The 13000-nt window shown below is 42.7% G+C and overlaps 1 protein-coding gene across 3 annotated transcripts in view; it reads left to right on the forward strand.

Moving 5' to 3' along the window:
• lrp4 (low density lipoprotein receptor-related protein 4) overlaps positions 1-13000 on the forward strand; it is a 150865-nt gene that overhangs the window by 90516 nt on the left and 47349 nt on the right. For all 3 annotated transcript variants that reach the window (XM_074622818.1, XM_074622827.1, XM_074622837.1), the window contains exons 4-6: positions 8658-8771; positions 8907-9023; positions 10761-10889. In XM_074622818.1, coding sequence (XP_074478919.1) covers positions 8658-8771; positions 8907-9023; positions 10761-10889 — 360 coding nt within the window. The remainder of the gene's footprint in view (positions 1-8657; positions 8772-8906; positions 9024-10760; positions 10890-13000) is intronic.

Consider the following 13000-nt stretch of genomic DNA (forward strand, 5'->3'; position numbering starts at 1 on the left):
TGTTTAACGAGTTAAAGCCGGGGTTGCTCGCCGTAGTGTCTCTGGCACCAGGGTTTGCGAACCAAAAATGACATGTATTGTGCGTGAAGCACAAATGCTCTGCAAGCTGTCGCAGCGCTTGGTCGTGCACCTCTGATTTTTTGTAACCAGGCGCCCGCGCACAGGGCTTTTCAGACATGACTACCACAATAAAATAAAAGCAAAAATATAATGAATTAGAAAGACGGATGATTCATTTTTAAATGCTTTTAGAGCAGGAGATCTTAATCTAAACTACATTTGAGTAAATATTTTGCCAACCGAATGAAATTGTTTTCAGGATACTAAACCTTTCAACCTTTCTTTCATTATAATTCATTATAATACTTGACTCCTTTCTTTACAGGGATTGTATAAAGGTGATAAAGTCCATGGATATGAGATACGAGTCTGCAGTTAATTACAATTCCTCCTCCGGCATTGAGGAGCTTGGTTTGTGGCGTTGTGCTGGTAAAACTCCTTGACTTATTGCTTCTTCAAAGAACATTTTGTTCGTACGCCTCTCTGGCGTTTCGGAGAACACTGCAACGAACAACGCGTTGTGCGTAAACGCCTTTGTGCGTGCTCGTAGCTTGTGCGTTATCTGTAGAAGGTCTGTTAATGCTGCATTCACGCAATGTCAGCAGAAAGGAAAGGGAACAGGAAAATCTTCTGCCGGACGCCCGACAGAAGTCGTTCGTATAAATGAGATGCTTTTGCTGCGTTACACATTTAGAGCGATTTGAACACTTTGTATTAGTGTCGATGCTGGAGTAATGAGGGCTTTGCAGCCATTTTGCCAGCATTCCTTTGTGTTGCTTCTGTAGTTTTCCGTCGCAGAAATTTACAATGCCCGTCCGGAGCGTGTGCCCATTTGGAACCAGCCGATTGCTCGGCTCCCGGTATTGCTCCTTGCGGCATTGTGGAAGGACGTGCACATTCGGAGCGAGCGGTCGTTTGGAAGACGTGCCCGTTCGGATCGGGCCGATTGCGTCTGGCTTGCGGCGTTATCGAGGAGCGCTCATCGCTCGTTGACTCCAGGGAAGTGAAGAGTTTGGTTGTAACGTCCATCCAGCAGCAAAAGTGAATTGCATTCAATGAGCAGCGGTCTGTAAAGACTCGCCGCGGACGACGTGCTCAACTCGGTCCGCAGAGCCCCGAAGCCCCCCACCCTGCTGCTGCACAAAGCGCCGTTCGCTCCTTTAGTCAAAGTTTATTAATATTGAACGTGTCACATGAACAAATTGCTTCATCTTCGACACTGCACGTCCTCGGGTATCCAGCAATACACTCGCCAAATATGAAGTAGATCGGATCGATAGTTCTTGAGCTATTTGAAGGACACACAGACGTACATAGAGACGGACAGAGATTCCTTGATTTCTAGTTAGAGCTCAGACTTTGAATTACAACCAGGATGCTGACTTGAAAGCTGACTACCTGTCGGTGTTGAGTTTGAAAAACACGGGCATTTACCAGCCAGGGAGGGTCTAAAGAAAATATACTGTTGCATTATAGGAAATGTAGGATCCAAAACTAGTATCAACTAGTATCAACAACTGAGAAGTACTGAAGGTCTGGTCAAATTTGTTATTCATTCTTTCAGTACCCCAACTTTATAGAAGGTCAGTGCTATCGCCATAGTAACCCTTTTAGGCTAGAATTAGGTTAAGTTTAGGTTGGAGTTGTGAGGTTAGGGGAACGTGTGTGTTGTTTCATTAGTCTCGGTGGAGTCGGTGGTCAGATATTCTGTGAACACATCGTCCTCTTTTAGTCTCTGTGTTTACCCATAATGCCTCCATGTGTGCCATCTGATCCATGTGAATGTACACCGCACGCCAGAGTCGTTCCATCACACTGCCGGTGTCAGTTTGGTGACTCAGTTTAATCACACTTAACACTCTGAGCGGGGACAGGAATAGTTCCAGGGCGTGACGTGATCCTGATGGAGACAACACATGGCAGACGGAGTCAGACAGTGTCCTTTTAGTGACTAACTTTAGTCTCCAGATCAATACAGGCTCTTTTTTCCCCCCTCTACATCTCCCTGGAACTGAAAAGGATTGATAACTCATTGCAACATTTTAACATCAATAATTATCTGTTTTGTTGATTTCATAACGGGTTTCCTTTTATCTAGCTCATGAAAGCTTGGTTTATTTGTTTCAAATTATTTCTGAGTTTGAGGCTGCTCACATGTGCAGAGGAGAAAGGTAGTGTGGGAACAACTGAGTTTTGGTCAGAAGAAACACTAAAAGGAATAGTTTTTTTGGAAACATGCTTATTTGTTGTCTTGCTGGGAGTGAGATGAGAAGATAGATACCTCTTTTATGTCTGTACGGTACTTATTAAGCTACAGACAGTGGATGTTTAGCTTAGCCAAAGAACGTACTGTATATCGCCAAGAAGTGAAAGTCAATTGTTAGTTCCATTGCAACGTCAGCGCCCAGCAGCAAAGCTAAGCCTTCATATTCTATCGATATCACCTGAGTTGAACAATGAAATATCATAAATGTAATACGTGTTTTTAGTCCAGAATGGCAGCAGCGGCTGTTGTAAAAAAAAACAAAAAAAAAACACTTTGGCTTAGCTTAAAATATGGTAACCGAAACGGGGGGAACTTCCTGGAGTCTTGACATCACTGTGAGGTTGCTAGGCAACCCACGTTGGGAAATCAAGTATATGCAGCACTTTAATGCTTCTAATTTCTGTATTTGTGTTTTTTGGTGTCACAAAGAAATAAGTGATTAGAAGCATTATTAGTATTATCGGACTGCAAATCGACCTGCATGTTATGAATAATGACTAACAGGTAGAGACAGTAATGAATCAGGGCTTATTGCTGTGGGATGGCTGTCACAATGTTTAATGGACTTAATAAACTGACAAAGTACACAGAGTCAGATACGTGCACAGTATTTATCCTGATTGTAATACTATATAAATAAGCTGTACTGTTAGGCTATTATTAGGTATATTGTTGCTTTTTAAATGACAAAGATGACAGTATTAAAACAAATTAAATACGTATTGTTAAATGCAGAACACAGAAGGGAAATGAGGCACAGGGTTTTTATTTATTTTTTTCAGCTGCGCTTTGGTTGCATCCGGTTGCTATGATACGGAATATCAAAATATCGGCACAAGATACAGTACATGCTCTGGATGAAGGGAAGGCTGAAACACGCAGGGAGAGAGGACGGACCCGCCGGTCTGTGTATTCATTTCTCCACCATTGTTGTTTTTGTCCAGCACATGTAGCAACATGTAGTGATGTGATGTTTGGTCGTCGTGGAGTTTTACCCAAAGTTGAAAATTTTTAATCTCTCAATGACCAGAAGAAAACACTATACGTGTGGGCCTCAGCGCAGAATGGACGCTCAGCACCTCATCACGCTGCTGCCGTTTGCAGCAAAGTGTAAAAATGCAGCGCTCCCATTGGAAAGAGTTCAAAAAAAGAAAAAAACGTGAACATAGCGTGGCGGTTGCTTGCCATCCCCCACAGTTGACTTGTCAGTATTGCGGTATCTGCTACCAGAAAAATAGTTTTCCATAGTAACTCTTGTATCATATACCTCATGCAGTTTGTGTGTACAGCAGGTACAGGTTAGCTCCTTCTCTTCTGAATGATTTTTCACATCAGTCTGTCATCTAGTGATTTCTCCTCCTCCTCTGTTGACCCACATGCTGTATCAGCAGCCAGACACTGAATCACTTCCTGATGGGGGGTCTGTCTGCTGCGAGCCAGCTATGAATTTTTCATCCTCATGCCCAGTAAATTTCCCTCCCTCCCCAAACTACTTATTATTTCATGCTTCTTTCTTTCTCTCCACTTTTTTTTTTCCACCCCCGGTCTGTCTTTCACCTCCCAATATATATTTTTGGTGTGTCTCCCCGCGATGCAGTGGTTTTATTTCATTATTTAGAGAGACGGGGAGACAATCCTCCACGCTCGGCTGGAACCGGAGTACTTGTCAAAGATTTTCAGACAAACACGCAGACTGAGGTGTGTCTCGGTGCGGACGTGTGCGTCTGAACATGAGATATTCTGAATTCTTTAAGTTTAAAAGACGTTTCGCAGAAGAAAAAACATGACACCATTTCACCGCACGCACATGCAGGGAGCCTGGTAATGACTCCCAGCGCCCTTTGCCCTTTGACGTTTTGGCTGCTGTGTGAATGATGAGCGTCTTCGGGGCTTGTTGACCTCCGACCCCTCTCTCTGTTTACCTCGCTGATGGGAGGGGAGAGAGAGGGGGAGAAAATCAATTATTGGCTTACAAGTTGAATAATAGATTAAATGAGTGTATATGTCGATAGTGCAGCGCACGTAAAATTAAAATTTCATTTGGACCTACCGGGGGGCGATGTGGGTGAGGTCAGCTGAGGTTTAGCTGTCAAAAGTAGAGCGATAAATCGTCCGGGCTGATAAATTGGCCGATATATAGCTCATCAACGCTAAAGATATATTTGCGCTAATTTATAAACAGTAATGTCATTATGTATTCTATTATCATTACTTACTTGTTCAGATAGTAGTGACCAGCTGCCCTGCTCAGTACGTAGCTCACAGCTCTTTAATAACCTTATTTAAAGGAGAAGTGATTTAGTGGCATCTAGTGGTGAGGTGGCAGATTGCAATCAACTGCAACCTCCCTTTCCAAGCGTATCGGAAAACTAAGGGGTGGCCTTCAGGCAACGTAAGAAAACTAAAACAACACAGTATTTGGTTTGTTTGTTCTAGGGCTGCCCCCCCTCTTAGTTGATTAGTCGACTAATCAGTGGTTTTGGTTTTACTCGACTACGATTTCTCTAGTCGATTAGTCATTCTTTTTGCTTTTTTTTCATGCTGAGTTACTTATTTCCAAGTTAGTCAATTAAGAACTTCTTCAGGCGAGGACAGCCCTAGTCCGTTCTCGGCAACCGTAGAAACATGGCGGAGCAACATTGGGGGACTCCGTGAAGAGGACCCACTCCCTGTGTAGATATGAAGGGCTCATTCTAAGCTCACGAAAACACAACAATTCTTAGTTTCAGGTGATTATACACTAATGAAAACATAGTTATGAATGTCATATTCCGTTTTGGCCATTAAATCCCCCCTATCCTACACACTGGCCCTTTAAGGCATCCTTATAAAAAAAAATGTTGTTTATGTTATGGGCTTGTGTGAAAAAACAAATATCGGCTGATATTTCATTATTCTTCTTAGTCTTCTGACAACTCTACAGCTGTTCCAACCAACCGGGGTGAAATGCAATAATTGTTTAAATATGGGATAACTTATTAATTAAACAATGGTATCAGATCGGTATTCTGTATCGGCAGACTCCCAAAGCCCAGGTATCGCTATCGGTATCGGTACTGAAAAAAGTCAGATCGGAGCATCCCTAATTAATTACTTTTCGTAGGTATAGCAAGAACAGTGTATGAGAACAGCTTACACACCCACACACACACACACACACACACACACACACACACACACACACGCACATAAACAGACGGGCTCTGGGGCCTCATGTCATGTCATGTCTCAGAAGTGGAGTGCGTCTCCGGCAGCCTTGACTCGTGCTGTGATGCAACACACCTGAGAAAAGATGAAAAATCTCACTGAAATAAAGAAAAGCTTCATCCTCTGTTTCTTCTTCTCCCTGCCCCGTCTATTCTGTGGGCATCCTTCTGTTTCTGTCTCTCCTTATCTCTCTCTGTTTGTCTCCGCTGTCTTAACACTCACACACACGGCACCGATGAATTATAGATTACCTCCTGCCAGGGGACATCCATCATTGGTTCTCCTTGACGAGCCTGTTTACTCGGCCCCAAGGCGAGCGTGGCTGTGTTTTTGCCATCGATTGCCGGCGGTAACAGTAGAAGGCGGCGTTTTGAAAATCCATTCGGTCTTTTTTCAATGGCCGTGTGATTAAAGAGGCAGCGCGGAGGAGTTGTTTGGATAAATGAAAGGGTTTGAAACTGAAACACCGTCAATGTCACAGTGCTGGAAGTTCACTGGAGGGAGTGACTTCTCGTGTCTAACTGCGTCGTCGCGGCTGTTGGCGTGAATGACAAATGTGTCTTTTATCTTCAGTCTCAAGGTTAACTGTCTAGTGAGACAACAACTAACGTACAGCAGCCAGTATATTTAATTAAGACGTACAACAAGCTGCCGGAGCTCAGCTTTGGTAGATTAAACCGGGCCTGTATTCAGCTGGTTTCAAATTTAAAAGGACGTTTTTTTAATGCAACTTATCGATTCCTGAAAATGACAGAAGAGTTCGGACCTGTCTATGTTGCACGTTATACACATTAATGCTCATTACTGTATATTGTTACAATATGGTGGACTGAAACATGGAAATAAGAATGGTGTTCCTCCTTTGCATGTTTCTTTAACCAGATGTAGGAGAATCAAATAATGGTCGGACATCCACCTCAACAAACGACATTTAACTTGTGCACGGCAAGATAGAGAATATACTTCCGATATGTTCTATACGGCCATATCTTTAACAAATTACAGTTTTTTGGTCTACATCTCTCAAACTTGTTCTCAAAGAGTTGTGACTGCACACTGTACCGAATGAAGATATTTTAAGATGTCGTTATGCTCAAAATGAAGTAGTTTTCATAGTTTTTTCAAGCAACCACACTCGAAGACGAGGTGAAAAATAGGGAAGCACCGATACCGGTACCGGATCGGATATCTGGCCGATACTGACTCAAATAGCTGGATCGGATATCGGTGACAATGGGGCCGATCTATTAAATTCAATTCTATGTTAACATACTATATACGTTATGTGTTGAAATTTTAATTCCTGTTTAAGTTTTGACCAATTTATTGCTGCATTAAAAAGTTTACACTTGAATTAAAGTAATTCTCATTCATTTTAAATATTTTTTTACCAAGTTGCTGGTGCACGATTTATTATTTTTAGTAATAAAGAAGAATTAAATAAATTGATATCTATGTATTTATTGGTTACATTTTGTTTTATAAAGTCAGGAAAGCAATGTTTAAGTCAAGCCTGATATTGCCTTACATGTAAAAGAATGATCCCAGTCACTTCCACACAGGGAGGCATACAGCTCATTAATTAAAGACTGGTATCGGATCGCTACCCGGTATCGGCTGATACCCAAAGCCCAGGTATCACTATCGCTATCGGGACTGAAAAAGTTGGATCAGTGCACCCTAGTTATATGTAGGGCTGCAACTAACGATCAATTTCATTATCGATTAATCTGCAGATCTTTTTCTAGATTAATGACTAATATTTTGGTTTATAAAATGTTCAAAACCCAAAGATATGCAACATTTGAGAAGCTAAAAACAGAATTTTCTGCAATTTTTTTGCATGAAAAATTGCTTTAACAATTAATCGATTATCAAATTAGTTGCCGATTATTTTTCTTTTGATCGACTAATTGATTAGTCGACTAATCGTTGCAGCTCTAGTGACAAGTCAACCGTCATAGAGAGGGGGGGTTGGACGCAACAATTGTTTAAATATGGAGATAAGTGTGTACATTTTTGAACAATCTTTCCAGGAAGGCTTTCATAGTGATGCACTCGGCTGTTCACACAGAAAGAGACAGAAGTACTTGTTAAAAAATGAATAAAAAGAGAGCTTGAGAGAGAAGTTCAAACCCTGCCCACTTTCTCATCTCCACACACCCGGCCAATCGCTGTGTGAATGTGTGTGAATGATTGACGGTTCCGGTGAGTTGCAGAAATTGTCGGATGCAAGTCCCCCAATTCCGGCATCTTAAAGGTGCGGGAGGAGGCTGTTCGACCATCCGACAAGCACTGTAGTTGAACATTCTGACTGCTTTACAGTTGAACTATAAACGTCTTCTGACCAATAGGAAAACAGCCTTTCTGTAAGGTCAACGGGGTCGAGGATTGAAATGGATGCGGAGTATTTAGACCTATTTTGGTTAAGCGACAACTGGTACAGATACAGAGGGACAATGGAGATGAGGATTATGCTTCAGTTGTGGTTTGAGATTTTTTTTGCCATGGAAGCTTGTCACTATTGGCATCCGTTTGTAACCAACATTGCTTCAAGCTGACCACAGCCTTTGTGCTCCCTGAGGGAGGATTTTTTATTTTACAGCCAGCCGTTAAGGCGGTTTGGTTTCATGTGTTTTTGTACAGCATTTGTTACACGTCTTGGAAAAGTGCTGTATAAATAAAGGTATTATTATAGCAAATGTTTTCGCTCTGCTCAGTCGGTGACCGTGAAGACAGCCACACACACACTCGGTATGACTTCCCTCAGACCTCCTCCTCCTCCTCACCGAGTTGCAGTAGCTGTCGGTGGGACGTCTTATGTGCTGAGATGGAACCACAGGATATTCAGTCTTTGAGCTCTGGACCTGCAGCCTCGGGAGAGTTCAGCCTGTTTACGGAGAGAAAAAAAAAATCTCAGTTACTTCTTCCCTCCCCGGCTCTCTCTGAGCCTGACATAAAAGGCCACGGTTTCCCTTGTGTCAGTGCAGCTGTAGATATAATGTCAGCGGTGCTCAGAGACGGCTGCCTCTTATCGCATTCTCGTACAGTATCTGCTCTTTGCTTTTGTTGTATCCTCATTACTTGTCCTCTGATACCGCTCTTTCTTTTTTTCCCCCTGCAGCTCCCAGAGAGTGCGAGGAGGACGAGTTTCACTGCCAAAATGGCTACTGTATTCGCAGCCTCTGGCACTGCGATGGCGACAACGATTGCGGGGACAACAGTGATGAACAGTGTGGTGGGTACACACATCTACACACACACATGTGAACACCATCATGCAAGCACATATTCACTCACACCATCTTATATATGTAAATATATATATATGCTGTATATGAACTGTGAGTTTTTGTTTTTCTCTCCATACCAGACATGCGTAAATGTTCGGACAAGGAGTTCCGCTGCACAGATGGCAGTTGTATCGCCGAGCACTGGTACTGTGACGGAGACACGGACTGTAAGGACGGATCAGACGAGGAAAACTGCCGTAAGTTACTGAGAGTTTGTGTGTTTAAGAAAGACACTGTAAGAAACAGGGCTTAAAGGAATAGTTCAGGTGTTTCTCAGTGGGGTTGTATGAGGTACTTATACCATAGTCAGTGTATTACCTACAGTAGATGATGTTTGGAGAAACAGATGAGAGTACCAGCACGGGAGCAAAGCAGCAAAACATAATTTAGCCACCTAATAAAATCAATATCAGTTTAAGCGTACGCTATATTTAGAATATTTTCACTGCTTTACCTCGCCGTCAGACAGTCCTTTCTGACGGGGAACTGAAGCCATTGTATCCATCTATGCTCTCTTCAAAGCCGAGAGACTCCGTTGACAAAAACAGTAATTTTTCCTCGCAGAACACGGAAGTTGCCGGCCTACTGCTGCCTCGATCGGTTAGTTTGTGTTATTGTGTGACTTTGGGGAAACCAAACTGACCCTTTAAAACACTAAACTCACTCAATAACAAACTAACCGATCGAGGCAGCGGTAGACCAGCAACTCCTGTGTTCTGCGAGGAAAAATGACTGTTTTTGTCAATGGAGTCTGGTGGCTTTGAAAAGAGCGTAATGGCTTCCGTTCCCCGTCAGAAAGGGCTGTCTGACGTCAACGTAAAGCGGTGAAACTATTCTAAATATAGCTTATGCTTTGTAGACTGTTGTTTTGAAGCCTCGAGTTCGACATTTTGGCATCTTGGTTTTTTGCAACCAGAAGTGATACGAGAGGGTGGAGCTAAGTACAACCGAACGCTGAATAAGACATTTTTTAGGCGACCAAAATGTTACAATTTACTTCCATGAACTGAAAACACACTGTGTAAGGGTTACAGTTCTAAGACGAAAAAACACGGACAACTCCCAGACCGGACAACGCAGTGGTAGCGACCTGTCACCCACAAGTTAGCCACGCCCTAAAGCATCCCCTAAATGAACATCATGCTGTATTGAAAAAGACTTGAAACTAGTGATTGAGCCCATAAACTCATATTCACAATGTTTACTGAGGTAATAAATCAAGTGAGAAGTAGGCTCATTTTCTCATAGACTTCTATACAATCAGACTTCTTTTTGCAACCAGAGGAGTCGCCCCCTACTGGCTGTTAGAAAGAATTTAACTTTAAGGCACTTTGGGATTGGTTTCACTTCTCAGTACTGGAGGATGCCGCCCGATGAGAAGCCCAATTACCCAAATCGATGTAAAAGAGTCCTGGTTAACATTGCTGTTTTTTTTTGTTTGTGTTTTTTTAACTGGGTTTTTAAATAGGGGTTTCATAAGAGAGTGAATCAAATAGGAAACTTTGTGGCATCATTAGCAAGATGAAAAGAAAAGCCACATCCAAGCATTTCCACATCTGAACAATACGTTATTTGTAAACTTTAAACATCACAAGAGAGTCTGTTGTCTCTATGCGACGTCAGTCCACACTCCTCAGGCTGCAGCCTCATGATTCCAAACGATGTTGACGCAAGAAGAAGGGGACAAATCTGGTAATTACTGACCAGCTGCATGTAAACTAAGATCTTACAGTAGCTGCAGAACATATACACGTGTTCGCTGTCTTAACGGAGAGCTGAGCCTCTCGTTCATTTCATGTATAGTTTCTGACGGACTCAGCAGAGAAGAGTCGAGGCTTCAAAGAGCCTCAGACAGCCAGCTGCTGCACCATCTTATCCAGCATCTGTTTAACATGACTGTGTGTGTGTGTGTGTGTGTGTGTGTGTGTGTGCAGCATCAGATGTGATGGCAGCCACCTGCAGCGTGGAGGAGTTCCAGTGTGCGTACGGCCGCTGTATCCTGGACATCTACCACTGTGACGGAGACGACGACTGCGGAGACTGGTCGGACGAGTCGGACTGTTGTAAGTTCCCCATCGCTCACGCACACAAACACACTTCCAACATTATGAAGACCCAGCATTGGCTTTAGGTGTTCGTTAACTTCGAACCTCAATGGAAAGATCTTCCCCCTCAGACACCAATCCACCGGCCGATATATCAGTCTAGCTCGAATCTTTCCACCTTAACCCTCTAGACCCATTTTTGTCTGTTTTAGGGGGGTCTTTAGGGGGAGATAGCAGGTCAGCAGTAGATGTCACATAGAAGTGGAGTACATCATCTGAAAGCTGGGAACCTGAAGATTAATTTGAGATGCTGCTCAGCACCGTCTGCCAAGTTGTTTTAATCATAAGTGTATAAGGGCTTAGAACATTATGATGGAAGTATATGATGGCCATTCCCATGCTTACTTATGTCAGGGGGTTGATACCATTTGTTACACAGATTTGGTGCTAAATTTATCCATGTTTTACCACTCCAGATTTGATAAAAAAGATCAATAATCCCTCCAAAATACCACATTATGACACCAAGACATTGAGGAACACCATAGAAGAAGCCATGCTGTGATTTGGTTTAAAAACTTTTGACATTTCGAGATTTCTGCAAGAATTGCATTTTTCAGCGATTAGATGGCGAGCACTTCTGTTCTGGAAACTGCTCAGAAAAGCTAGGAAAGCCATCCATCCTCTGAATGCTCTAGGTCTGTAGTTTGTGGTTGTAAAGTTTCAAGAGGCTGTGATTATCCTAGAGGTCACCACAGGTCATTTTATACAGTGAGGTCAATTTAAAAAAAAAAAATGGTCTCACTACAATGAAATGGCTACTATCAAGACTAACATCATCACATATTAATATAATGGGGTTAATTAAATCCACAAGGGTCTCAGCTTTACAGTGGTACCCAGTTTATGTAATTCAAGACTGTTTAGGGACCCCAGTATGCATTCATTTTCAAATACACCATTTTTAGAATAGGCGAAAATAAAAACTGCATGTTTTTTAGCCAAACTGTGATTATCATAAAGTGGGCATGTCTGTAAAGGGGAGACTCGTGGGTACCCATAGAACCCATTTACATCCACATACCTTGAGGTCAGAGGTCAAGGGACCCCTTTGTTAGCATGACATGGTTTGTACCAATGCGTGCCTAAGATCATCTAGTTTCACCACTTTAAAACTGAGCCCGCTACAGCCTCTTAAAGACAGTAATTAACCTCAAAGTTTGTCAAACTCAACCCTAAATGCAAGCTCCATCTTCAGATGAACTCTGAGCAGAGGGAAAGATTTGGCCAAAATATATCACTACACAAAAACCTCCCTAAATTTGAACATCCAAGATACAAACTTGGTGGAAATCCAAGAAGAAAACAGAAGGTATTGTTCCAGTAGAGTGACTGATCCAGCCTGTCCTGCCGGTGTAAAGCTCACAGTGAGCTGCTGTTATCTCCTTTCACACACACACACACACACACTCTGTATGATCCGTGGCAGCGCTCCTGGCTCTCACTAAACAGCGTCTTGTGCAGGAGGAGAAGATGAAGCTCCTCCGGGAGATCAGTCCTCTGTTATGCCGTCAGATGAGAGTTAAGTTTCTTCTCTCCCTCTGGCAGATGCCTTTCTTCTTTCCATCCCTTCTTCTTCTTCTTCTTCTTCTTCTTTGCTTCACTCTCTCCCTCCACTTACCCCAGTGGCACTGCTGCACATGTGTCCCAGAACAGCCAGTCATCCTCCTGTCCTCCTGCACTTAGTTCAACTGGAGTTTAAAAGTATGTTACAGGTTCATCTGAACAGGAAGTCTTAAGTTTAGGCTTTACTCATTTTTTTTTAGTGAATCCACCAACTGAATCAGATCCAAAGTGGACACAGTGACTCAGTACACCGACACTTAAATCTTAAAGTGTCAGTGTGTTCGATTAATATGTCAGAAAATTAGGAAAAATGCCACCCCGAGTCCTGTGAGCCTAGGACATCGAGGACATTGCCGTCATTGCTTGTTTCGTCCAGCCAACAGTCCAAGAACCCAAAGATATTCATTTTACAGTGACATAAAACAGAAAAAAAGGCAAATCTTTACATTTGAGAAGCTGGAACAACACGGACAGTCATGAAGAAGCAGAATGATTAAACGGTT

This window comes from Sebastes fasciatus, chromosome 2 (assembly GCF_043250625.1).
Source record: "Sebastes fasciatus isolate fSebFas1 chromosome 2, fSebFas1.pri, whole genome shotgun sequence".
NCBI lineage: Eukaryota > Metazoa > Chordata > Actinopteri > Perciformes > Sebastidae > Sebastes > Sebastes fasciatus.